The sequence below is a fragment of the Ailuropoda melanoleuca genome, chromosome 12 (assembly GCF_002007445.2).
Source record: "Ailuropoda melanoleuca isolate Jingjing chromosome 12, ASM200744v2, whole genome shotgun sequence".
Lineage (NCBI taxonomy): Eukaryota > Metazoa > Chordata > Mammalia > Carnivora > Ursidae > Ailuropoda > Ailuropoda melanoleuca.
Window position 1 is genome coordinate 4,777,503 of NC_048229.1, and position 24,193 is coordinate 4,801,695.

At 53.7% G+C, this 24,193-nt stretch overlaps 1 protein-coding gene across 9 annotated transcripts in view; it reads left to right on the forward strand.

Moving 5' to 3' along the window:
• SCARB1 (scavenger receptor class B member 1) overlaps nucleotides 1-24,193 on the forward strand; it is a 97,781-nt gene that overhangs the window by 33,377 nt on the left and 40,211 nt on the right. For 8 of the 9 annotated variants that reach the window (XM_034639657.1, XM_034639652.1, XM_034639650.1 and 5 more), the window contains 6 exons: nucleotides 9,386-9,543; nucleotides 11,117-11,258; nucleotides 14,206-14,409; nucleotides 16,989-17,084; nucleotides 18,442-18,557; nucleotides 20,821-20,987. In XM_034639657.1, coding sequence (XP_034495548.1) covers nucleotides 9,422-9,543; nucleotides 11,117-11,258; nucleotides 14,206-14,409; nucleotides 16,989-17,084; nucleotides 18,442-18,557; nucleotides 20,821-20,987 — 847 coding nt within the window. In that variant the 5' untranslated portion in view covers nucleotides 9,386-9,421. The remainder of the gene's footprint in view (nucleotides 1-9,385; nucleotides 9,544-11,116; nucleotides 11,259-14,205; nucleotides 14,410-16,988; nucleotides 17,085-18,441; nucleotides 18,558-20,820; nucleotides 20,988-24,193) is intronic. The other variant, XM_034639658.1, reaches the window with a different exon arrangement.

Below are 24,193 nucleotides of genomic sequence, written 5' to 3' on the forward strand. Positions count from 1 at the left end.
AGGTGGCTGCTCTAGCTCCATCCATCATGACTGCAGTCCAGGCAGCAGTCAGGGGGACTTGTGAACAAATATATAGGAATTCCTGATGTCAGTAATGCCAGGAAGACAAAACAGGATGATGGTCAGAATGTGACTGTGGAAGGGCTATTTTATTTTATTATTTTTGAAAAGGTTTTTATTTATTTGAGACAGAGAACGAGCAGAAGGGGAGAGAGAGAGAGAGAGAGAGAGAGAGAGAAGCAGATTCATCCCTGAGCAGGAAGCCTGATGTGGGGCTCGATCCCAGGACCTGGAGATCATAACCTGAGCCGAAGGCAGACGCTTAACTAACTGAGTCACCCAGGCATCCCTGGAAGGGCTATGTTAGAAAGGATGGTCTTTTCCTTTTCATTCATTGCTTAGTCCCCAGACTTAGAACAGAGCCTGGCAGGTGGTGGGGACTCAGTAAATACTGTTGAGGGGATGAAGAGTGTTCAGGGAAGGTCTCATTAAGAAAGTGGCTTTAGACTTAAGAAGCAAGGGGGTCACCAATGAAGGCATAGGAGGGAAGATTGCCCTGGAGCAGCAAGCAGTCAGTGCAAAGGCCCTGTGGCACTGAAGCTTGCCTGGTGGGCTCTGGAGCAGCGAGGCCAGTGTGGCTGGAGCAGAGTGAGCGAGGTGGTTGATGAAGGGAGGGGTGATTGCAGTCGTGGTTATAGGGGGCCTTGTAAATCACTGTCAGGGACTTGGATTTTATTCTGAGGTAAACAGGGAGCCATGGGGGGTGTTTGAGGAGGGGAATGACATGAGCTGACTTATCTTTTAAAAGTGTAACCCTGATCCTGTGGGGAGGGCAGACGAGGGGCAAGAAGAGAAGCAAGTGAACCGGTGACAAAGTTCGCGTGTTGGTCCAAGCAAGCAGTGCTGGGTGTGGGGCGGCTCTGGAGAGAACTGGATGGACTCCAGGCCTGTCTTGGAGAGAGAGCAGCCGAGACATGCTGATGGAAGGGGGTTGGGTGGGAGGGAAGATGAGGAGTCAGGGATGGCTCAACTTCCTAGCTGAAGAAACTCACCCCATTGTCTTAGCAAACCGCTCGGGTTTCCTATAAAAAGCTTTGCTTTTATTTGTCTCACCTTTAAAATCAAAGGAGGCTGGAACAGTAGCCAAGGGTGTGGTGTTCCCAGGTTCCAGACTGACTCAGCCCGCGCTGGTCCTCCCTGAGTTCGCCTGGGGGGGGCGGCCTGAGGCAGGGTGCGCTTCCGAGCGGGGGATGCGGGAGGTAGTAAGCGCCCTGCCGGCCGATCGATCGGAGCGGGCGGGGGCTGGTCCTGTCTCCGAACTGGGCCATGTGTGCCAGCCTGCCTCTTGGCTCGGCTGCTCAGAGGTGTGTTTCCTCTGCAGCCTGTTTCTTCTTATCACCAGGGGAGGGATAAGGTTTTGCAATTCAGGGGCCAGGTCAAGTTAATGATTGTCCTGTGAGGCTGCCCTGAGCCCAGTGGGGGAGCAGTGTGAGGATGTGGCCGGTGTGTGGGGACAGGACCCGCGCGCTGCTCTCTCCCTCTCCTTGTGACCTTGGGGAGACACTTGGCCTTCGAGCCTCGATGTCTGTATCTGTTAAATGAGCCTCAGAGCATTGAGTGAGGTGAAGTAGGCAGAAGTGTGTTGTTACCTGAACAACACGTATATAGATGGTTGGTATGACTCACCGGCTCCCCGTGTGTCCCCCAGCTTCTCATCTTGTTCATCTTTGTGTCTTTAAATTCCTAGCGTTGCGTCTATCATGGGGTCCTGATGACATCAGGCAGGCTTGTTTCAGGTAGTTCCCGAAGACTTCATGGAGGAGGTGGCACCTGGTGAGTGGGGTTTTGGATTTGGGTGTCAGGGGCATCCTAGGCACCGGGGCAAGGGCTATGGGAGGCAGTGAGCTGAGTCGCCTTTCCCGAGTGGACTCATGTGGGAGAACGAGGTGAGGCCTTGAATGCTGAGCACAGGAATTCATACTTGAAGGTGGACGGGAGCCCAGTGATGATCACAGCTGCCTCATTTTGAGCACCTACTGCATGCACTTGCTGGGCACTGACCCTAACTCTCATCCATGGCTCTGCCAAGTAGGGGCTGTTACTCTTCCCATTTTACAGACGAGAAAGCTGAGGCACTAAGTTGTTTCTGGAGGCCTCATAGCTAAGAAGGTGGAAGTGGGGTCCGCTCAGGTCTGTCCGTACCGGTGCCACCTCCAAGAAGATAGTGCAAACCCCAAATGTGAGTGCTATGTGGGGTTTGAAATTTTCTAGGAGCCCCATTAAAAAAGAGCCACATAAAAAAAGGAATAAGAAACAGGTGAAATTAGTGTTGTTTACTCAGTATCTCCAAAATATCCACTCAGCATGTGATCAAAATAAAAACACTCATTGACAAGATAAATGTATATTCTTTTTCTTTTTCTTTTTTTTTTTTTTAAAGATTTTATTTATTTATTTGACAGAGATAGAGACAGCCAGCGAGAGAGGGAACACAAGCAGAGGGAATGGGAGAGGAAGAAGCAGGCTCATAGCAGAGGAGCCTGATGTGGGGCTCGATCCCATAACGCCGAGATCACGCCCTGAGCCGAAGGCAGACGCTTAACCGCTGTGCCACCCAGGCGCCCCTTTTTCTTTTTTTAAATTTTTTTTGGACAAAGCCGGCCTGTGGCTTACAGCTGGGCCCATCTCCGCAGGCCTGGCCGCGTGTCGGGCGCTCAGGAGCGGCACGCTGCCAGCGGCTGCTGGGCTAGGCAGGAAAGTCCACCCCGATGCCCGGCCCGGCCCTCCCAGTGCACCACCAGCCCCTCCCGTGGACGGGGAGTTTCTGGGTAACCAAGGGTGTGTGCCTTGGGGATTTCTATACTGGGCTGCTTTAAACAGAGAGAAGCCCACCCATGTGTTGATTAAATGAAAAATAAGAAATAAGAGATCCCACTGCTGAAGGTGGCATGCCCATCTGGAATAATGGGAAGTATCACATTTAAAAGAAATTTTTTTCCCTGACATGCCAGTTGTTTCTGGAGACTGTGACTTCTCCTTCAGCCTCAGCTGGAATGTTGCCTCCTCCGAGATGCCCTCCTGGACTGCCCTGTTTGACTCTTGGCCCTGTCCCGCTCCATCTGGCTTTAGTTTTTCCCAGTCTGCGTCAGGGCCTCAAGTGCTATCCCGCCAGGATCAGCTTCGCTGGTGCTGTGAACTCCCCTGGGGGGAGGGCCTTGCTGGTTTCTACTCTGGGACATCCCCTGTGCTCAGGATGCTGCGGGGCCCCCAGCACGTGCCCAGCGAGTCTTTAGGGTGCCGGGGAATGGTTGGGGTGCGTGGTGCATCTTTCCACGGTCATCCAGGAGCCCGAGGTTGTTCCGATCTTCCTGCCTTGCAGCGAGCAGGAGGGGCCTCGGGGGGGTCTGGCAGTCGTGCCAAGGAGCATGGAGGTGGGCTCGCAGCCCCACTGCCGACTGCTTCCCTGTTCTCCCTGGCATCAAGGGAGTGCGGACCGGCCTTGTGAGCTTTGGGTCAGGATGCCAGCCTGGCTGGGTGTGGGTTCAAGTGACACTCTGGTCGCTTAGCTTTGCCTTGGCCTTAGCCCCTGTATTGGGCTCAGTAGTGTCCCTCCGCCCAAAAAAGATATATCCTGAGTTCTGACTCCTGCTACCTGTGAATGTGACCTTATTTGAAAATAGGGTTTTTGCAGTGAAATTAAGGTAAGGAGCTGATAGCCCTAAATCCAATGAGAATTCTTTCCATGAGGAGACGACATGCAGACAGGAAGGCAAGGTCACAGTGGACACAGAGGCTGGAGGAACGTGGCCACAAGCCAAGGATTGAGGCAGCCACCAGAAGCTGCAAGGGCCAGTTGGGATCCCCCCTAGAGTGCTCAGAGGCAGCGAGGCCCTGCCCACACCATGAGGTGGGGCGGCTGGCCTCCTGAGCTGAGAGAGAATAAATGGGTGATGCTTCCAGCAGCAACCCTCCCCCCACAGCCCCGGGTGTTACTTTGTTAGAGCAGCTCTGGGAGGCGGGTAACTCAGAGGCTTCCTGGCCAGCGAGGTGGGCCGGGTGAGGGTTCCTGAGCGTGGTTTTAGCGGGGGTCTTGGACTTCCTGGCTCTTGGGATCTGGCAAGAAATGCTTGCCAGAGCATCAGGCCTCTGAACTGGTCTCTGAACTGAGGCCCCATGCTTTTGCCACTGGTGGCCAAGGGACAGCGAAGTCCTTGGGAGTCACGGGACCCCTCTCAGCCTCTGTCTGCTCCCTGGCTCACAGCTTATCCTAGCTGCATGCTGGAGGCCAGGCTGAAGGTCTGAGTTCCCCGGAACTACAGGCACACGAGTCCCTGTCCTCTTCCTGCCTTCCCTGGGCCTCTTGTGAAGCGCAGGGCTGATCCAGGATCCCCCCCAGACCTCTCTGTGAAGCGCAGGGCTGACCCAGGATCCCCCCAGGCCTCACTGTGAAGCACAGGGCTAACCCAGGATCCCCCCCAGGCCTCTCTGTGAAGCACAGGGCTGACCCAGGATCCCCTCACGTCTCTCTGTGAAGTGCAGGGCTGATCCACTGCTCCCCACCTCCACCCTGGGTCTGCTGTTCTGCCCCTCCTTGGACACCCAGGCGCCCCACATTCATATGCGTTTTAACAGGTGTGATGACAATATTCTGTCTCTTGCTTTTGGTTGTCATACAAGTGAGGTGTAGACACTGATAAAACTCAGCAAAGCGCCCTTAAAAAGCAGGCGCGTTACAGATGCACCTTGAAAATGTGATGCTGGGGGAAAGAAGCCACATGTGGCCTCTGTGGTACCTTGGCTTGTTTTTAAGAAATTGGGTGTTATGGACATAAATTGACGACTTGTGTTGTATGATTCTGTTTATTGGAAAAAAGGCCGGGACGCCTGGGTGGCTCAGTCATTAAGCATCTGCCTTTGGCTCAGGGCGTGATCCCGGAGTTCTGGGATTGAGCCCCATATCAGGCTCTTCCACTGTGAGCCTGCTTCTTCCTCTCCCACTCCCCCTGCTTGTGTTCCCTCTCTCGCTGGCTGTCTCTCTCTCTCAAATAAATAAATAAAATCTTTTTTTAAAAAAAGAAAAAAAGGCAAATCCGCGGAAACAGAAAGTAGATGCAGGGGTGCCAGGGGCTGGGGGAGCGATGTGACTGCTAATGGGTGTGGAGTTTTGTTTTGGGGTGATGAATGTGTTCCGGGCTTAGACCATGGTGCCGTCTGTACGATTCTGTGCACACATCCACACCACTGAATTTGATACTAGAAGTGGGTGAATTGTATGGTATGTGAATCGTAAATCATTAAGCCGTCAAGAAATGCTCGCATCGCGTATTCACATTACGTCCAGAACGTTCACCCTTTTTCAGGGCGCAGCCTGATGAGTTTTATCAGATGCGTACATCTCACCTGCTTGGCACCCGAAGTCAAGAGACAGGATGTTTTCATGACCTCAAATAGTCTCTTGGTGCCGTTTTGCAGTCGCTCCCCTCCCTCCACCCGAGCCCTGTGGCAACCACTGATGTGGTTCCTGTCCTTACGGTTTTCCTTTTCCCAGACGTCCTGTAACTGGACTCAGGCCATATGTGGCTGTTGGCATCGGGCTTTTGTTACGTAGCACGGGCGCTGGGGTTCCTGCGTGTGGGGGACGGACCGGTCGTCGGCTCCTGTTTGTGATCAGGTAGTGCCCTGTCCTTGGGTCATGTGGGCGTTTGTTTATCTGTTGAGGGACACCGGAGTTGTTTAAAATATGTGTTGAGAACGTATTCGTTACGGACGGGCATTTAAGACACCATGCTCCTAAAGGCTTCCTAGCCTGGACTCGGGCCGTGGCCCCTGCCAGGAATGCCCTCCCTGTTGTCTTTCCCTGGCCAAGTCCAACTCCCTTCTTCAGGGCTCAGCTCCCATGTGCCCTCTTCCGGGCAGCTCCACTGACCGTCCAGGAATGGGCTCGGAGGGTCTGGTTGGATGAAAGGCAGTGGTGTCCTGCAAGGGCTCACGTTGGCCCTTTCTTCCAGTCTTTGTGTTCCGAGCCGTGGTCTTTGACCTTGGGGGAGGGGGTGGGGATAGAATCAGCCATATCAGGCGAAAGGCCGTGAGCGTGGCCGGCACGGCTATCTAATCAGCTGCTTGGTCCAGTAGCCTCTGCTCGGATGCCGCCGACCAAAACCAGTGCAAAGTCTGTCCCCACCGGCGGGTGAGGGTGGGGCAGTGACAGTAAGGAGGAAGAGGAGGAGTTGGTCACTTCAAGACAGGCCACTACCTGGCTGACCTTCCAGGTGCCCGGGGCTCTGCCATACCCTGTGCTCAGCACTTTTCCTGTACAGACTCATTTCAGCTGCACGCCAGCTCCATCGTCGTGCTCACTTTCTGCGTGAGGAGATTGAGGGTCACAGAGGAGCCGTGACTTACCGGCTGTCACCCAGCCAGAAGGCAGAGCTGGTCACCGAATACTCCCTGTGAGTGAGTGCCCGGTGAATGGGGTGGACCCCCGGAGCTGGGAAGCCCCTTCTGTTGGAAAGGGACAGGGACACATGCCTTTATCTGGTGACTCATTTCTCTCGCTGTGGTTTGTCCCCAAAGCAGAGGGAGCCGGAGAGCAGATGAGGGATTTTGGAGTTCTGAAGACTTCTCCCGGCCCAGCTGGGAAACAGGGCTGGGGAGCGAGGCAAGAACCGGAATCTATTTTGTTATTTTATTTTATTTTATTTTATTTTATTTTATTTTGAGAGAGAGGGGGAGAGTGAGAGCAAGTGCACATGCATGAGTGGGGTGGGGGAGAGCGAGAGAGAGAATCCTAAGCAGGCTCCCCGCTGAGCCCCATCTCCCGACCCTGAGATCACAACCTGAGCCGAAATCAAGAGTTGGATCCTCAACGGACTGAGCCCCCAGGCGCCCCAGGAAACTGTCTTTTTGCAAACCACTTCGTTGAGGTCTGATTGACATTTAAAAAAACTACATATTTAATGTATACAACTTGATGAGTTTGCAGATAAGTATACACCTTCGAAACCATCACCCCAATCTATGTGTGAAGATATCCATCACCTCCAAAACTTTCCATATGATTGCTATTATTGTTTTAGTTATGCAAGACGAGTCAGCCTAGGGGTCTGCCGTACACCCTAGTGTCTCCACTTACCAAGATTGCATCCTGCACTCAGATATTTACTAAGAGGGTAGATCTTAGGTTACATGTTTTTATCACACACACACACACACACACACACACACAGAAGTGAGGTCGGAGGTTGCATTTTCTTCTGGCGGAGTTGCTGGCAGAAGCCAGGCCAGGCGGGGAACCCTAGTTACTAGCCCTGTGTGTGTCTTTTCTGTGGGGAGGGGATGGCTGAGAGGGCATGATGGGACCATCTCCCTCTGTCGCTGCTCCCTGTGGGCCTGTTGAAGCCTTGAGGAGTTCCGTCCTGGGTGGACCCCATCCCACCCAGCAGCCTCTCTCTGAGGTTGAATTCCACTCACCATGCCTGTACCCACGGGGCCTGAAGGGTCACCTCCGGTGTTGGACCTGCTGTGCGGGGCCTGGGGAAAGCCACCCAACTGCACTGGGCCTCCGTTTCCCCCTAAGAAACATGGGGAGGTCATCCTCCTCCAGGAGATGATGCTGGTGAAGTGTGCCAGCAGGTGTGGCCAAGGGGCGGCCCGTGAGCCCCTTGGGGCCCCAAGGTGTGCGTTCGATTGGCTCCCGGGTGTGTTCAATTTCGAAAAATAAATTGTTGGTACTGAAACAATACGGAGATCCCACAGAGTCTTTGTTGCTTTGTTCAAATCATGTTTATTAGTTCCCTTTATTTGCACATATTAGATGCTCGGGGTTAGAAGAATGAGCTTCCGCGGCTGATAGGAAGTTGTGTTTATCAATAAATGATTATTATTATACCGTGAAATCCAGACTTTATGTGCCATTTTCCAGTTTTTTATTCTTGGCAATGAATTCACCTTTTCTTCATTTAAATGTCATGTTGGTGAAATGAGAAACAGCTGAGGCTACAGAGTCCCTGGCCCCCATTGTACAGATGGGGAAACTGAGGCTCACGAGGTGACGGTCTTACCCATGTGGCCCTGGGGCCTAGCTGCTTCCGTATCTGTTCCTTCCTGGAGTCTGCTGGTCAGGACATGGGGCTAGACCAGCCAGCTCCTGTCTTCTGCCTCCTCTGGAGCCTCTGCCCATTGTTTTTGGCTGTTTGGGGACAGTAGAGGTGGCTGGCCTTGTTCTGGAAGGCCATGTTCAAAGGAGCATGGAAGGTGATGCAAGCTACCCTGTACACCTCGCTTTGTGGTATCGGGTATCTATCTGATGGGCAGGGTCACTCTGCCCCACCCAGGCTCTGAGCCTTGGGGGCCCATAATGTGGCCGGGCCGGGTTGGGGGGGTGGATTGGGTGGTACTGGGGGGACCTTCCTAGGACGCTGGAGCAGGGACGTGCAGATCTGAGCAGCCAGGCAGGGATTAGAGGCCAGTGCATCTGATAGACAGGCTGCAGACCTCTTTTCTTCAGCTCTGTCTCGTCACTGCCCTACCTCAGGGCCTTTGCACTGGCCTTGCCTCTAGGTGGAATTACCCCCCCACAACCAAATCCATGTATTCCCCTCACTGCCTTTTGTTTTTATTTTTTTGTTGTCATGGTTCTGTTTTGGCTTGTGTTTTGCCTGTGTGACTACTCTGTTTAAAGTTGCAGCCCCCTTCCCCACCCCTGCCTCTCACACAGCACACGTTGTACCTTCGTGTTTAATACCTGCCTTTTGGGGCGCCTGGGTGGCTCAGTCGTTGAGCATCTGCCTTCGGCTCAGGGCGTGATCCCAGAGTCCCGGGATTGAGCCCCACATCAGACTCCTCCACTGGGAACCTGCTTCTTCCTCTCCCACTCCCCCTGCCTGTGTTCCTTCTCTCGCTGGCTGTCTCTCTCTCTGTCAAATAAATAAAATAAAATAAAAAAATACCTGCCTTTCCCTTGCTAGATCAAAGACCCCACAGAGTTGGGGAATGGGGTCTGTCTTGTACACTCTTTTATCCTCAGCCCTTAGAAGAATGCCTGGCATATAGTAGGTGCTCAGTAAACATTTGTTGAATGAATGAATGATACATTTGGCCACATGGAGCCCATATTCCTGCAGTCCAGCTGCAGCTACCTCCTGGCTACTGTTACTAAAACACATTTACAGAAGTAGCAGCGGGAATATGTCTCCTGTGAACCGACACTTTGGAGCACCGTGTGGGGAGAGCCTTCTTACTGGCCGGGGGCCGCCTCTCGGACGTGCCCGTAGGACCTGGCCATGCAGGCTGGCTCTGGGCAGCCATTCTAGCTGTGTGGGGGGGTGGGGCCTGGTGGCAGCCCTGCTTACCCTCCTCATGGGCGTGTTTGTTTTGCCTTCTGCAGAATGTGCGCATCGACCCCAGTAGCCTATCCTTCAACATGTGGAAGGAGATTCCCGTCCCCTTCTACCTATCCGTCTACTTCTTTGACATTGTCAACCCCGACGCCATCCTCCTGGGGGAGAAGCCGCAGGTGCAGGAGCGTGGGCCCTACGTGTACAGGTGAGGATGGAGGGGGCTGGACTCGGTCTCCCAGGCGGGCCGTCTTAGCGGGATTGGGCCCCATTTTACAGATGAGGAAACCGAGGCCCCGAGTAGTAGAGGGGCTTGCTCAAGGTCAGTCTGCTTTCCCCAGTCACTGTTCTCGTGCTTGAGACCATGCACTTTGCGGAGCAATCTCCTGGGTTTAAACTGTGCCTTTCTGACTGCAGGCAAGGAGTGTGCTTGCCCCGTGCCTCAGTTTCCCCATCTGTAAAAAGGGGACGCCAGTCTCCACTGTGGGGTGGTTCTGAGGACTGGATGAGATAGTGGAAGCCTGGCGCGCAGTGAGCGCCCTGTAAACGTTCGTTGCTCACATGTTAGTACCACTGCTGCCACGGCCTCACTGCTTGACCGTGGCCTTTGGGGGAGCGCAGCCTGTGGAATCGGCTGGAGCAGGTTTCTGAGAGATGAGGGAGGACCGTTCTGGGATAAGGCTCGATTGCCGGCTCCTGCCCATTCTGCCCTCTGGGACGGACCCTGTCACAGAACTCCCTGCCAGGCTCGTCCGTGGGAGGCTTCCGTGTCAGCGCTGAGCCTGGCTTGCTGAAGTTCCGGAACTCTTCATTCCGGAAGTGTTTGTTGAGCACCTTCTGTGGACCAGGCACTGTGCCAGTCACTGTGAAAGGCAGACCCAGGCCCCTGCCTCATAGAGCTGACATCCGATGGGAGAGAGTAAACTCATGGTCAGATCAGGTGGCCATAGTGTATGAGAGCAAGGCAGGTGAAGCACGCAGGGTGCTGGAGGAAGGGGCACGGCAGCGTTGGTCTAACTGGAGGGTCAGGGAGGACCTCTGCCAAAGGGACACTCCCCTAAACTTGGGTGGTGAGAAGGGGGTGCCACTGTGTGAAGATGTGGGGGGAGGAGGGCCCCAGGCAGAGGTGGTAGCCAGTGCAAAGGCCCTGAGGCAGGCAAAGTCTGGTGGTCCAGGAAGGAGAAGGCCTGAGTGGCTGGTATGGTATGAGTGAGGTGGAGAGTGGCAGAGATGAGGCCCGAGCATTGGCCGGGTCAGGTGGTGAGGATCTCGGAGGCCACGTTAGGAGCTTGATTTTATCCTGTATGCAAAGGAGGGTTGTGGGGAGAAAAGGACATGATCTCATTTCTACTTTTCAAAGATTCCCTGGCTACTTTGTGGAGAATGCGTTGCAGACAAGAGGGATGCTCACCACAGCCCTACAAAGTGGGTCTTGTTATCACCCCCATTTTATAGATGGGAGAACGGAGGCCCTGGTAGTAAGTGATGGAGACAGGATGGGAACCTGGGCCCTCTGTCTCCAGAGTGCACATTCTGAACCACTGTGCTGCACTGTCTCCCTTGGAGAAGCAGGCGTATGTGCGGGGGAGGCTGTGAAGGACAGTGGTGCCTGGCCAGGGGGAGGGGTGTGTCGGGATGTCGGAGCCCTTTGAGGTGGCTCTGATGAGCCTCGCAGTGTCCTGCAGTGGGATGAGGGAGGTGGCCAAGGGCCCCACGGCTCCCGATGGCCACCCTGTCCCTGTGCAGCTGGGGCCCGCTGACCACCGGCTTCCCACCCGCAGGGAGTTCAGGCACAAGAGCAACATCACCTTCAATGACAATGACACGGTGTCATTCCTCGAGTATCGCAGCTTCCAGTTCCAGCCCGACAAGTCCCATGGCTTGGAGAGCGACTATATCGTCATGCCCAACATTCTGGTCTTGGTAAGGCTGCCCCTGGCTGTGCCCCTTGTCCCAGCCCTCATCCTTACCCCTGGGGGCTTCCGTCTCTCGTCTTGCCTGCCCCCTGCACCGGCCGTCCCACGGTGTGGGGGACAGGGGGCAGCCTGCAGCTTATGGGACCCAACTCGCAACCCAGTGAGTTTCCCTGGTGCGTCCTCCTGTCTCTGGGTTGGAGGTACCGACCAAAGCCCTTGTCTTTTCCGTCTTAGTCTACGAATCTAGAATCTCCACAAGGAGGTACAGGTGCGGGACTACACGGGGCTCCCCCGGGCCACATCCTCGTCTGCCCCATTTGGAGGCAGGGTCTCCGTGCTCTGTAGGTGGGGGTCATAGGTGTAGCTGGATTTACCGACTGTTGGCCATGTGTGCCGGGGTCCCCAAGACCACTTCCAGGCTTGCTGGCTCACTGGGAGGGCTCACAGGACTCGGCATATTGTCCCCCTCTTGGCTCTGATTTGTTACAGAGAAGGGCGCAGAACCAAAAGCAGCAGAGGGAGAAAGCACATGGGGTGGAGGACAGGCTCCAGCCTCCAGCGTCCTCTCCCAGGGGAGCCACACAGGCCCCCCCCCAAATCCCCCAGGAACAAGTTGTGACAGCACCTGGGAAGGGTTGTCACCCTGGAAACCATGAGAAACTCTGTGCCCAGGGTTTTTATTGGGGGCTGGTCACGGAGGCACCTTCTGCCTGGCATGTAGCAAAATCCAGATCCCCAGAAGGAAGGCAGGTGGTCAGCATAAAGCCTACTGTTCGTACACAGAGTCCAGATACTGCAAGACCCCCTTATCAGTCAGAGAGTGGTGGGAGCTCCCTCAAAACCCAGGGTCCCAGACGCCAGCCAAGAGCCAACCTTGCCAGTGGCAGGCCTTTCTAGAGACAGTGGCCTCAGGCTTGTGTTAACTTCAGGGCTTATGGGCCTTACACATGTTACCTTGTTTACTTGTCAGTGAGCCTGGGCCTGGCGCTGGGCTGGGCTCTGGATCCGAGGCGAACTCACCTGCTGAGTCCATTGGGTGGACAGGACGGAAGAATAAATATGTCCCAAAGCCTTATGGCTGCACCCCCCTGCCCCTCTGCCCCCCTGAGTGGCATCCTTAAGTTTTGACAGTGAAGGCTCTCGCCCCCACCGACCAGGTTGGCAAAAACTGTGCAATAATGCCCCAGGGGTTAGGAGCATTTGTGGAAATGGACACTCTCACATCTACCGTGAGTAACAACTGGTATGAGCTGCTGGAAGGAGGTGACTTTAAATAGAAATGGCACCTGCCTTTAACTGCAGAAATTTCATTTGTAGGAGTGTGTCCTCTTGATAGAATCACACAAATAAAAGATGCTTGCACAGGGATATACGTTGCGGCAACATTGTCCGAGCAAACTTCCAGAAACAACCTAAATATTCATTCCATCATGCTTCATCTGGTGATTTATCGCTGCAGGCGTGGCACGGAGCAGTCCCTGAGGTCTATCTAAGTGAGGGAAAGGCAAGGTGCAGAATGCACGTACAGTGCCACACCTTATTATTTATAAAGGGGAAACACCCGCACACACACCCACTTACACACATGTGCTTTTTTTTTTTTTATATGTGTCGAGTGGGGTGGGCGAACTTCTGTGAAGGGCCAGATAGTAAGTATTTCAGACTTCGAGGGCCACGTGATCTCTGTTGGAACAGCTGATGCAAAGGCAGCCAAAGGCTACATAAAGGAGTAGGCATGGTGACGTTCTAGTAAAACTTTATTTCATGGGCACTGAATGTGAGGTTCATATAATTTTCATGTTTCTTCAAATATTCTTTTTTCCCCAAATATTTGAAAATATGAATATTATTAGGTCTCAGACTGTACAAAAACGGGTGGTGGACTGCCTTTGGCCCGCGGGCCATAGTTTGCTGGTCTCTGGTATGGATGTGTCTGGAGGAATACCCAAGAACCCGTAACATTGGGTAGCCTTGAGGGAGAAGAATGGGAAGGGGACGGTCAGGGCTTGGAGAGGGACGTTTATTCTATATCCTTTTGTGATTTTTTAAAAAAATTGTGTGTTTATTCCCTTTCAAAAATGATTATAATGGTGAGACCCTGGTGAGTTCCCAAGGAGCCAGACCTCTTCGGCCCAGGTTTTAGGAAATGCTGGCTGCGTTCACTTTACCACTTTTGGGGGATATGCCTTTAAAAAATAAGCCAAGTGCCAAGACAGCATCTCCAGAGGGAAGCAGAAATTAGAAAACAAATTCACCTGTGTTCTCAGCGCGCAGATATTGGGCAGAACAGATCTTTGGGACTCTTGGCGTTTGGGAGGGAGATAGAAGGAAGTGGGGTCGAGTCTCCGTTAAAATTCTTTTGGATACAAGGTGACAGTAAAAGGTGCTCCAAACTGGCATAAGCAAAAAGGGAACTTACGGGCTCACGCTCCTGAAAGGGCAGAGGTTGGCACGAGTTTCAGGTGTGGCTTGATCTAGGTGCAAATCGGGTTGCCCAGATCTGTGTTGGTGCCCTGCTCTGGTGGACCTGCCTCTCAGGGAAGCTACAGCCTTCAAGGACGGCAGTGGGAAGCCCTCCTTTCTACCTGACAGACCCAGGGGAATGTTTGTCGTTTCTTGTGGCTCTGATTGTGCCACATTACACATTCCTGAACCAATCACTGTAGCTGGAAGGAAGAACGTTTCTGATTGGCCAGGCCCCTGTGATGTGCCCGCCTCTGGGACTGGGGATGGTGTTAATGTCACCTGAATCCACTAACACAGGTGATCCTGTTACTGAAGGATTAGGGAATGGTTCTGGATGCCCCAGACGCCCTACGTATCCGTGGCAGGGACCTTCCTGGGCCCGAAGTTCATGTCCCGTGATGAACTCTGCCTCGGGCCTGGCTCGAAGTCCGGGATGCACAGACCCGTTGTGTCCAGCCTGTAACGTGTGGTGTCCCCTTGCTCTGCAGGCCGCGGCGATGATGATGGAGAATAAGCCCATGAGCCTGAAGCTGATCATGACCTTGGCATTCAGCACGCTCGGGGAGCGTGCCTTCATGAACCGCACTGTAGGCGAGATTATGTGGGGTTACGAGGACCCCCTCATTCACCTCATCAACAAGTACCTTCCGAACATGTTTCCCTTCAAGGGCAAGTTCGGGCTATTTGCAGAGGTAAGCGTGGCCCAGCTACAAGTCCGGGGCTGGTGTCTTGTTCTCCAGTGACACAGACTGGAAGTGGGTTAGCAGCCTGGCCGGCGACCTGGGGGCAGTGGGCTGTGAATGGCAGGAAACCCAACTCAAACTGGCTTAACAGAAATAGAGAATCTGTTGGCTCATATACCCGAAAACTCTAGACAGAGAGGTAGGCGCAGCTTGATCAAGGCTCAGAGGACGTGATTGGGCTGAGTGTGGACAGTTGGGGTCGGCTTCCAGGAGAAGGGGGAGAGGCTGCCGTGGAGGCAAGTCACAGATTTGACTATGACGTTGCTCTGAGCTGCCTGCTTTTGTCTTTCTTTAAAGATTTTATTTATTTATCTGAGAGAGATAGATGAGAGAGAGGGATAGCACACGCATGGGGAGGGGAGAGGCAAACTCCCCGCTGAGCAGGGAGCACAGCGTGGGGCTCGATCCCAGGACCTTGGGATTATGACCTGAGCCAAAGGCAGATGCTTCACCAACTGAGCCACCCAGGTGCCCCTGCCTGCTTTTTTCTTGATCTTGACCCCTGGTCACCTGGTAGTGATTGGTCTCCTGAGCCGCGATCTGATGCAGCCTGACCCCTGACCACAGCTCCCTCTGCCACGGGTTTTGACGAGCCCTTTGGATTGTTCCAGACTTGGCCTCCCTTCGGGCTCTGCTGATCTGTCTTGGGGGGAGTGGAAGAGAGAAATTATGTTTCTGTCATTGGCACATGATAGACACTCAATACATTTTTAACCAGGATGACAGGTTTTGAGTGTATGGGTAAGTTGGCAAGTTTGGAGTGACACGATTCTTTTGAAAGCATCTTGTCAACTTGTAAACAAATGAAAATTATTACGAAGTGAGTAGCATACCCATAATATATGTTTGACTGTATAATGGAAACCCTGAAATAACATTTCAGCAGTGACTGTTCAATGTTGATGTGGTGTCTTCACATTCTTCAGGGATCTAGAATACTACTATTGCCCTGCTGTGCCATCCTTACTGTGTGGTTTTCATACTCCAGATTACCACATGGCCCAAGATGGCTGCTAGAGCACCAGCTACCACATCCACATTCCAGGAAAGCACAAGAGGAAGGAAGAAGTGGTTGGGGATGGAGAGGCAGACAGGAGAGTTGAGGACAAAACAACATGTCCCAGCTGTCTCCCTCCTTGGGAGGGAGAAAACAAATTTCTACTTACTTTCTTTTGGCCAGAACTTTGTCAAGTGGCCACACCTAGCTTCAAGGGAAGCTGGGAAACATAGCCTTTTAGCTGCTGTGCTGATGCCCTGAGTAAGGTTTGGGTTTTGTTATGAAGGAGGAAGGGGAGGATACTTTGGATACTAACTGGCAGTCTCTGGTATACTTTGTCTGTAATTCTATTATTCTAGTATCCTTTTGGGGGAGACTTTATTATTATTATTATATTATATATTTTATATATATAGAATATATATTATATATGATGATAATAATAATAATAATAAAGACTAGCATTTGGAGTTCCTACTATTTTTCAGGCACCACTTAACAGTGTTGACACATTTGCTCTTTCCGTACTCCCAGTGTCTCTGGGCTCCTGTTACTCTCTCCTCATAATGGTTGAGGTCCTGGCCCATGAAGCTCAGAATGGACAGGTGACGTGACACAGATAGAGGCCAGAGCAGGGCTTTAGACTGGTCCCTGCTCTGGAGCCTGTTTGCCTAACTAGTCAGTAATCGATTTACCCATTTGGTCAGGAAACAACCCTATAGAGTTCTCCACGTGTTTTCCATTACACGGCCTCCTTTGGGGGATCATGGTGCTTCTAGGTCTCACCCTGCTGTTTCTATGCTTTGTGTGACTTTGCTGTGAATTAGGCATCTCTTTCTAGGAAAGAACCTCCGAGTGCCAAAGCCTGGGGCTTCCGATCCAGAAAATGCTCATGAGCATTGGGTCCTGTATCCATTAGGGTAGGCCAGGTCATGCTGTGTAAAAAGCAGCCCCAGAATGTCAGTGGCTTGAAACAGCGAGTTGATTCCTTGTGCGTATGCCATGTCAGCGCGGATGACCAGGGGGCCCTCTGCTCTTTTTGGTCACTCAGGGACCCAGGCCGAGGGAGGCAGCAGCTTGACACACACTCCGCGAGCCCTACGCAGCGGCAGAAGCACGGTGACTTGTGCATGCACTAGCTCCTAAAGCTCCCCCCGAAGAGGCATGCCCATCTGCTTCGTTCTCGTTGACCGGAGCGCTCCCCTGGCCATGCTTCAGTTTAAGCTGGGGGGAGGGGGTCAGTCTGCTGTTCACGTGGGAGGAGAGGCAGACTCTCCTTGAGTCAGGAAGGGAAGGTGGATGCTTTCTAGGAGGGACGTTGTCGTCAAGGGGGTGCCCCTTTCTAGAAAGCCCTCCTCCTCTTGGCCCCCAGGCATTGGGGATGCAGTGGTGAACAAGATATCGGGGCCCCTGTCCTCTGGGCAAAGCAGGGAATGGCCTCTAAGTAAATGGGTGGGCTTGAGGGCCAGGCCCCGGGGCCTTTGCCCCTGTCCTGAGGCTTAAAGATGCTGTTCTCTGTCGTTGTCCACAGCTGAACAACTCTGATTCTGGGCTCTTCACCGTGTTCACGGGGGTCAAAGACTTCAGCAGGATCCACCTCGTGGACAAGTGGAATGGACTCAGCAAGGTGAGGGCAGGGGCGATGGCCCTCCTGCTCTGGGGCTGGGCGGGAGCGGCAGGGGACGCCCCCCGGGCTGCACACCTTGTCTCTCTTGCAACTCGGGGGTGGTCACATCTGGGATGGAGAAGCTCTCGGAGTTGGGGGTTTGACCTGTAATTAAGGCTCAAGAGTTAGCTCTTGGCTCCCGAGGGATGGGTCGGGGATGGGTCGGGGATAGGTCAGGGCTGGGTCAGGGATGGGTCGGGGATGGGTCAGGGGTGGGTCGGGGATGGAAACTACTTATTCAGCACCTGCTGTGTACCAGGAAGTGAGTGATTTCTTTCCTTTTGTTCTTAATTTAAAAAAAAACACTTCAAAAATACTACACTGGTGATATTACCACCTATTGCATAAAAGATATTATTGAGCTTAAAAAAAAATCACTCTAGAAACACAGGAAGACATTCACATTAAAAAAATCAAAACAATAGAGACAGATCTTAAGTGCCCTTTGCACCGTCTCCCCCTGCCAGCGCCCCTGCTCCCCGGAGCGCAGAGGGCACCCACGGTGGGGCAGTATTGGGTATGGCTTTCCTGTCCCCTTCTGCCCATTCCACGCCTGCGTGTGTGCATAGGAACATAGTGGGTTTGCTGCTGCTTTGAACACGGTGAGATCATAGTGCGTGCGTGTTGTGTGCACTGAGAGTGAGCCGTGCATGGCGCTGCCTGCACGTCCCCAGCACTCCCCACGGTGACCGCCCCCAAGACCTGGGCTCTCGGCCCAGTGACACCCCCCTCCGTGCTCAGAGCGGCCAGATCCCCATTTGCAGCCGGCAGTAACCATTCCCAGTGGAGACTCTGCAAGTTCACTGGCTTGTTCTTTCGCTGAACAAATACACGTGCACACGTGACAGAACTTGCTCTGATGGCACGGGGCGGGGGGGCAGCAGAAAGGGAGATGTCCGTGTTTTTTATGATTTTAAATATTTTACTTCCCGTGCCGCCTCCTCCCTTTAACTGTTTTTAGGAGGTGTCTGGTGACTTCCTCTCCGAGAGGTGAGGATGCCAGTGTCCCACCTCCCACCTCCCCTGCTCCCAGTGCCCCTTGACGTTGGGGGTGATTTTGCAGACGAGGTCCCTGAGTGCCCAGCAAACCCGCACGATCGGGGATGCACATCAGCGAGTGGGGAGCTGCCGTCGACTCTCTCTTGCTGTCCGTGTGCCCTGCCCGCTCGCTCCTCACCCTGCCGGGCCGTCTTCTGGAACTGAGCGGTGACATTCAGCCTGGGGCCCCGGCCCGTGCAGTCGCCACCCCCATTCGGGTGTGCAGCACCTGAGAGCACATTGCTGAACTAAACGGCCGTGTCTGACTGCTTCCCCGCAGGTCAGTTTCTGGCATTCTGATCAGTGCAACATGATCAATGGGACCTCAGGACAGATGTGGGCGCCGTTCATGACTCCGGAGACCTCGCTGGAATTCTACAGTCCTGAGGCCTGCCGGTAATGGCTGGGATGTTCTGGGGCCTTCCGGGCCTCCCGGGCAGCAGAGATTGGCTTTGTGGACGCTCACAGCCTAATCGAGTGGCTTTTAGCGTGCACTTGGGAAGCGGTTTGGCTCTTTGTGTGTTTGTTGGCCCTCGGTGCTGTCCTGAATTCTCCTCGGTTACACCACGAAGAGCCAAACTCTTCGTGCTGCTTGGGCTTGGCCCAGAGAGGCTGCTGGTAGCTCAGTCCTTGGCGTGCTGGTGGTGGCGGCGGTGGCGGGCAGGAAACCATCGGGCCTCAGGGGGCTGGGAATCAGGCAAGCAAGGGTTCCTGGGGCATCTGTCTGGCTGCCTTCCTGTCCACTTGGATTCTGAGGCCTCTTGATGCCTCTCCTGCGACCCCTGCAGGCTCCAGAGTGTGGCCTCTCAGGCTTGCTTGGGGCTGATGGATTCTAGGGGCCCAGTGTGGGTGAGAATAGACCATGGACCCTAGACCCTGCCTCTGGACTCTGCCCACACTCTGCTCCATTCTGGAAAAATCCTTTGCTTGGGGACTCCCTGATGTGAACTCCGGCTCCTCTGCCTTCCCAACAAACCTTGGTGGTGCCCAGCTGGGTCAGGCGCTGCAGACGCGGCAGGAAGGGGATGGGCCCAGTCCCTGTTCGGAGCTTCTGTCCTGACGGGGGTGGGGACGCGGGGGGCGGGGAGATGGGGGACTCATGCAGACACACCCGCGGGGCAGGGAGCCCGAAGCGCCCGGGCTGTGTGTGCATTCACTTTTTAAAATTAGACATTTCGACCCAGAGAAGAGTAGCAAGAGAGTGCCGTTTCACTAAGTTTTGGGAGTTATTTCTTTCTGGCCCCACGCGCCCTGTCCCCGGACTGTTTGAGAGTACGTTGGCCGCACTTCAGTGGGTGTTTTCTGAAAACAAGGATGTTTTCTTGTGCAACCATGTTACCGTCACCAGCCGCGTAACACTATTGTCTGGGCCGGTGCTGTCCACTCCCGACACGGTGCCCGTCCCGTTTGCAATCTTAAATTTTTGAGTGGCTGCGTTAAAAAAAGTAACAAGAAGTAGGTGACGTTAGTTTTTTTTTTTATGATTTTTTATTATATTATGTTAATCACCATACAGTACATCCCTGGATTCCGATGTAAAGTTCGATGATTCATTAGTTGCGTATAACACCCAGTGCACCATGCAATACGTGCCCTCCTTACTACCCATCACCGGTCTATCCCAATCCCCCACCCCCTCCCCTCTGAGGCCCTCAGTTTGTTTCTCATAGTCCATAGTCTCTCATGTTTCATTCCCCCTTCTGATTACCCCCCCTTTCTTTATCCCTTTCTTCCCCTACCGATCATCCTAGTTCTTATGTTCCATAGATGAGAGAAATCATGATAATTGTCTTTCTCTGCTTGACTTATTTCACTTAGCATTATCTCCTCCAGTGCGGTGACGTTAGTTTTAATGATAGGTTTTATTTGACCCACTGTATCCAAAATATTACCATTTCGGTGTGTAAACAATGTCCCATGTTACTGAGATGTTTCACATTTTTTTTGAATCCAGCTGTAGAAATCTGGAATGTATTTTGCGCTGACAGCACGTCCCACCCACACGCGCCCCGTCCAAGGGCTCTGGAGCCGTGTGCGACAGCAGGGGCGGCACGGTTGTAATCCAAAGTCCAAGTTCAAGTTTAGAAGTGCCTTTGAGAAACACAGCAGGGCTAACTGGGGAGGCGGGGCTCACTGCTGAGGCCTGAGGAGGTGACAGCTGAGTCATCACCGCTGTGGAGGACTGCAGTGTGATGTGTGAACATGGAGGGACAGGCGGACGGGGCAGCAGATACAAAGGCCCTGGGGGCAGGAGGGAGCACTTCTGAGCAATCGCCAGGAGGACCTTGGGGTGCAATAAAGGGCAAGCAGGGACTGGACCTCATAGAAGCTGTTGGGCCATGGAGAGGATGACGGATCTCGTTATAGATGAGACTGGAAGCAACTTCAATTTTAAGTGGGGACATGACATACTCTGTTCTTGTTTTAAAGCGCCGTCTGCTTACAGAGAACAGATGGACGTGGGCGGGGAGGGAGGGAGAGCAATTAGCCGGCTGTTGCCGTTCTCCATTCTCTGGGGGAGAGAGATGGTGGCTGCTGGGCCCTGGGGGCTGGCAGTGCCCGTGGGGAGAAGTGGCTCAGCTGGGTTACCTTCAGCGGGACCGGTCTAGCCGCCACGTTCCGGATGTCATCTTCCCCTCCCCTGTCTGTCCCCCCACAGGTCCATGAACCTCATCTACAAGGAGTCGGGGACGTTTGAAGGCATTCCCACCTATCGCTTCGTGGCCCCCAGCACCTTATTTGCCAACGGCTCGGTCTACCCACCCAACGAGGGCTTCTGCCCGTGCCGGGAGTCTGGAATCCAGAATGTCAGCACCTGTAGATTCAGTACGTGCCGTCCCGGCGGGCGGGCGTGAGGACGCATCCATCTGTCCCTTCGCTGTCTGCCTCATCTCTGGCCTCTTTACTCTTCATAATCCCATCAGGCCAGAGGGAAAGAGGGCAGCGGAAAGAATTTGAAAAGAAAAGAAATATCCCGTGCAGATCAGTGGCCATCTCATGAATTCCCACAGCTTAGTGGCTCAGAGCAACATAACTGTATTATCTTAAACAGTTCTGAAGCCCGACACAGGCCTAGGGGACAGGTGTCGGCGGGCTGTGTTCCTGTCTGGAGGCTCGAGGGGAGACTGTGTTTGCCTTTCTGAGGCCACCAGAATTCCATGGCTCCCAGCCCCACCCCCATCCTCACCACCAGCAACACCCCCTCTCTCTGATCCCACGTCCATGGCCTCATCTCTTCTAGTTTAAGGACCCCGGAGACTACATCGGCTCCCCCCCAGGCCAGGATAATCCAGGCCACGCTCCCTGTTTTAAAACCAGCTGGTGAGCGGCCGTAACTCCCCCTGCAGCCTTCCTTCCCCGTTGTCCTGTGACCTGACGTTTTTATAGGCTCTGCAGCCTGGGATGCAGATACCTTCGGGGAGGGCCCCCTTCTGCCTGCTGTGCCAGGATATGTACCTTGAGGATGCAGCTTCGTGGGAAGGGCCTGTTCCCCGTTGGGAGGAAAGGAAGTGGGCAACGGTTGGGTTGTTCCATAAACTCTGGTTGGGCCGCGTGCGGTTGGGGGGTGGGGTGTGAGCTGTGGTGCTGGCAGTGGCCTCTGGCTTCGTGGTTTGAAGCTGTGTGCCTGTCCCCAGGATGTCCGCCTCTGTTGCTTGATTTGGGCGCTCAGCTCTCTCCCCCAGTGCCCTCACCCAGCATATAGGCAAGCCCACCGGCTCTGCCTGCAAACGAAGGCACTCCTTCCTCCCTCCCATTACCCCGCTCCCTGGTGGTCCAGGCCCCTCCCGTTGGCCCCCACCGTGAGATTGCCATCACCCTCCATACTAGCTGTTCCCCAGACTGTCCAGTGTGGTCACCACTGGTCCTGGGGGGCCATGTGTATTAAAATTGGTTTGAATGCAATTCAGTTGAAAGGCAGTGCCTTTAGTCACACTGGCTGTGCCCACCTCTGTGCACTGCAGGATCTGGCCTGTGCCGGCCTGTCCAATATCATTTCTTCCTGTATTTGCCCCACTAACTAGTTTGCAGTCCCATGGCCTTCTCCCTGTTTCTAGAATATATCAAGTTTGGTTCCCCCTGCCTTGAGAATTCTTTCCCCAGATATCCATGTGGATCCGTGTGGATCATTCCCTCCCCTCCTTTTGGTCTGTTCAGAGCCCACCTCCTCCAGGCGGCCTGCTCTGATTTCCCATGCTAAAGTTGTTCCTCCTTCCCCCCTCCACCCCCCTCCCGCTCCTGCCGGCTGCTCTCTGTCGTTTCCCCCTTTATTGTGTTCTTGGTGCCCATCACTCCCTGAAATCACTGACTGTGTGTTCTGTCTTACTTACCTACCATCTGCATCCTCCACCAGACTGTAAATGCTGTTGGCAGGGCTCTGTCTTCAGCTGCTAGAATTGTACCCAGTATGTAGTATTTGAATGTATGGGTGTGTGCATGTATCCTGCACTTAGGAATCTGAGGCTCAAGGCTGGGACAGGACCGAGGTCACACGGTTGGTAGGATAAGAAGCCATTGCTCAGGTGACTGGGTCTTGTCTTCTGGCGGCCTGTTTGGCTGAAGCCACATGTCCAGCTGGAGATGGAGACCCAAGAGGAATAGTTTTCAGCAGGGTTGAGGGGACGGACTGTCAGGTTGGACGACTCCCCAAGTTCGGGCAGAATGGGGTGCTCTGTAGGTGAAGGGTTTGGAGCTGGGGCCTGGAAGTGTCTTCCCTGTCACGGCCTTGCGGGACCCACCTGGTCTTGCCCTCTGTTTAATTCTCCCTTCCCTGAGGTCTCTGGGAATTTCTGCTTGTGGGGTGGGGCGACAGTGCAGAGACCTGCCTGGCTGTGGGCTACAGTTGCTGGGGCAGGTGACAAGAGCTACAGCAGCCTAAGCCGTAAAGGGCATTTCATGGTTTCTGTGCCTCAAAATTCCAGAGTGGATTCCTGTATTAGGCACGGCTCCAGAGCTCGGCTGTTGGGGGAAGCTGCCTCTCATACGGGTGTGGGTTCCGGAAGAAAGAGTGGGTGCCAGGCAGACACAAGCTCCATGTCCATTGGCTTCAGAGGGCCAGGGATGAGGTTTGCATTGCCTCCTCTTAGCACATCTGCCAAAACAACTTCAAAAGTGCGAGGGAATTTTATTTTTATTTATTTTCTAAAGATTTATTAATTTATTTTAGAGCGAGCAGGGAGGGGAGGGGCAGAGGGAGAGGGAGAGAGAGTTACGAGCAGACTGCGCTGAGCGCAGAGCCCGACGTGGGTCTCGACCATACAGCCCTGAGATCGTGACCTGAGCTGAAACCTAGAGTCAGGCGCTCAACCAGCTGCCCCACCCAGGCGCCCCCAAAAGTGCAAAGGAATTTTCAAATATTTATGTAAATAAAATAGTTTTTCTTTTAAGTTGAACTAAACACGTGTATGGACAGGCACCCAAAGGACAGGTACAGTTTGAAATTCCACAAAGTGCACACACCCCTGTCACCCCACCCAGAGCGAGAACCGGACAGGAGCGGCCCCAGATACCCCCAGGGCCCCTCCCAGGCCCTGGCCTGACGTCCAGCAGCACAGCCATCATCGTGTTGGTGAGGTCTGTCCCCGCTGGGGGTGTTGTGGGCGCCCTCTTCGTTGCTGTATAGTGTGCCTCTGTGGGAATGCACCTTAGTCTCCTTGCCTCTTCTGCCTTCACCGGCATCCGAGTTTCCGTCTTTTGACCGTTAGCTTAGTGCTGCTGGGAATGTTCCCATCCACATCAGTGCACCTGTGTCTGCATGTCCGTGACCTTTTGTCTGAAGATAAGGAATACCACACATACCCCTTTAGGGTTTTGAAGGTTTCTTGGACCCGGAGGACTCGCGCTCCTCAGACTTTGTGCAGCTCAAGGCCCTGAGACTTGCTCGACAGACCTCTTCATCATAACCTCTTGTGACCCTGGGCAATTAGTCTGGTTAGGCGTGCCGTAAAGCTATAGATTAATGGCCACTTATGACCCGTGCTGTTTGGAAATAAAATAAAAAGGAACGCATGCATGTGTGCTTGCCGGCAGAGAAA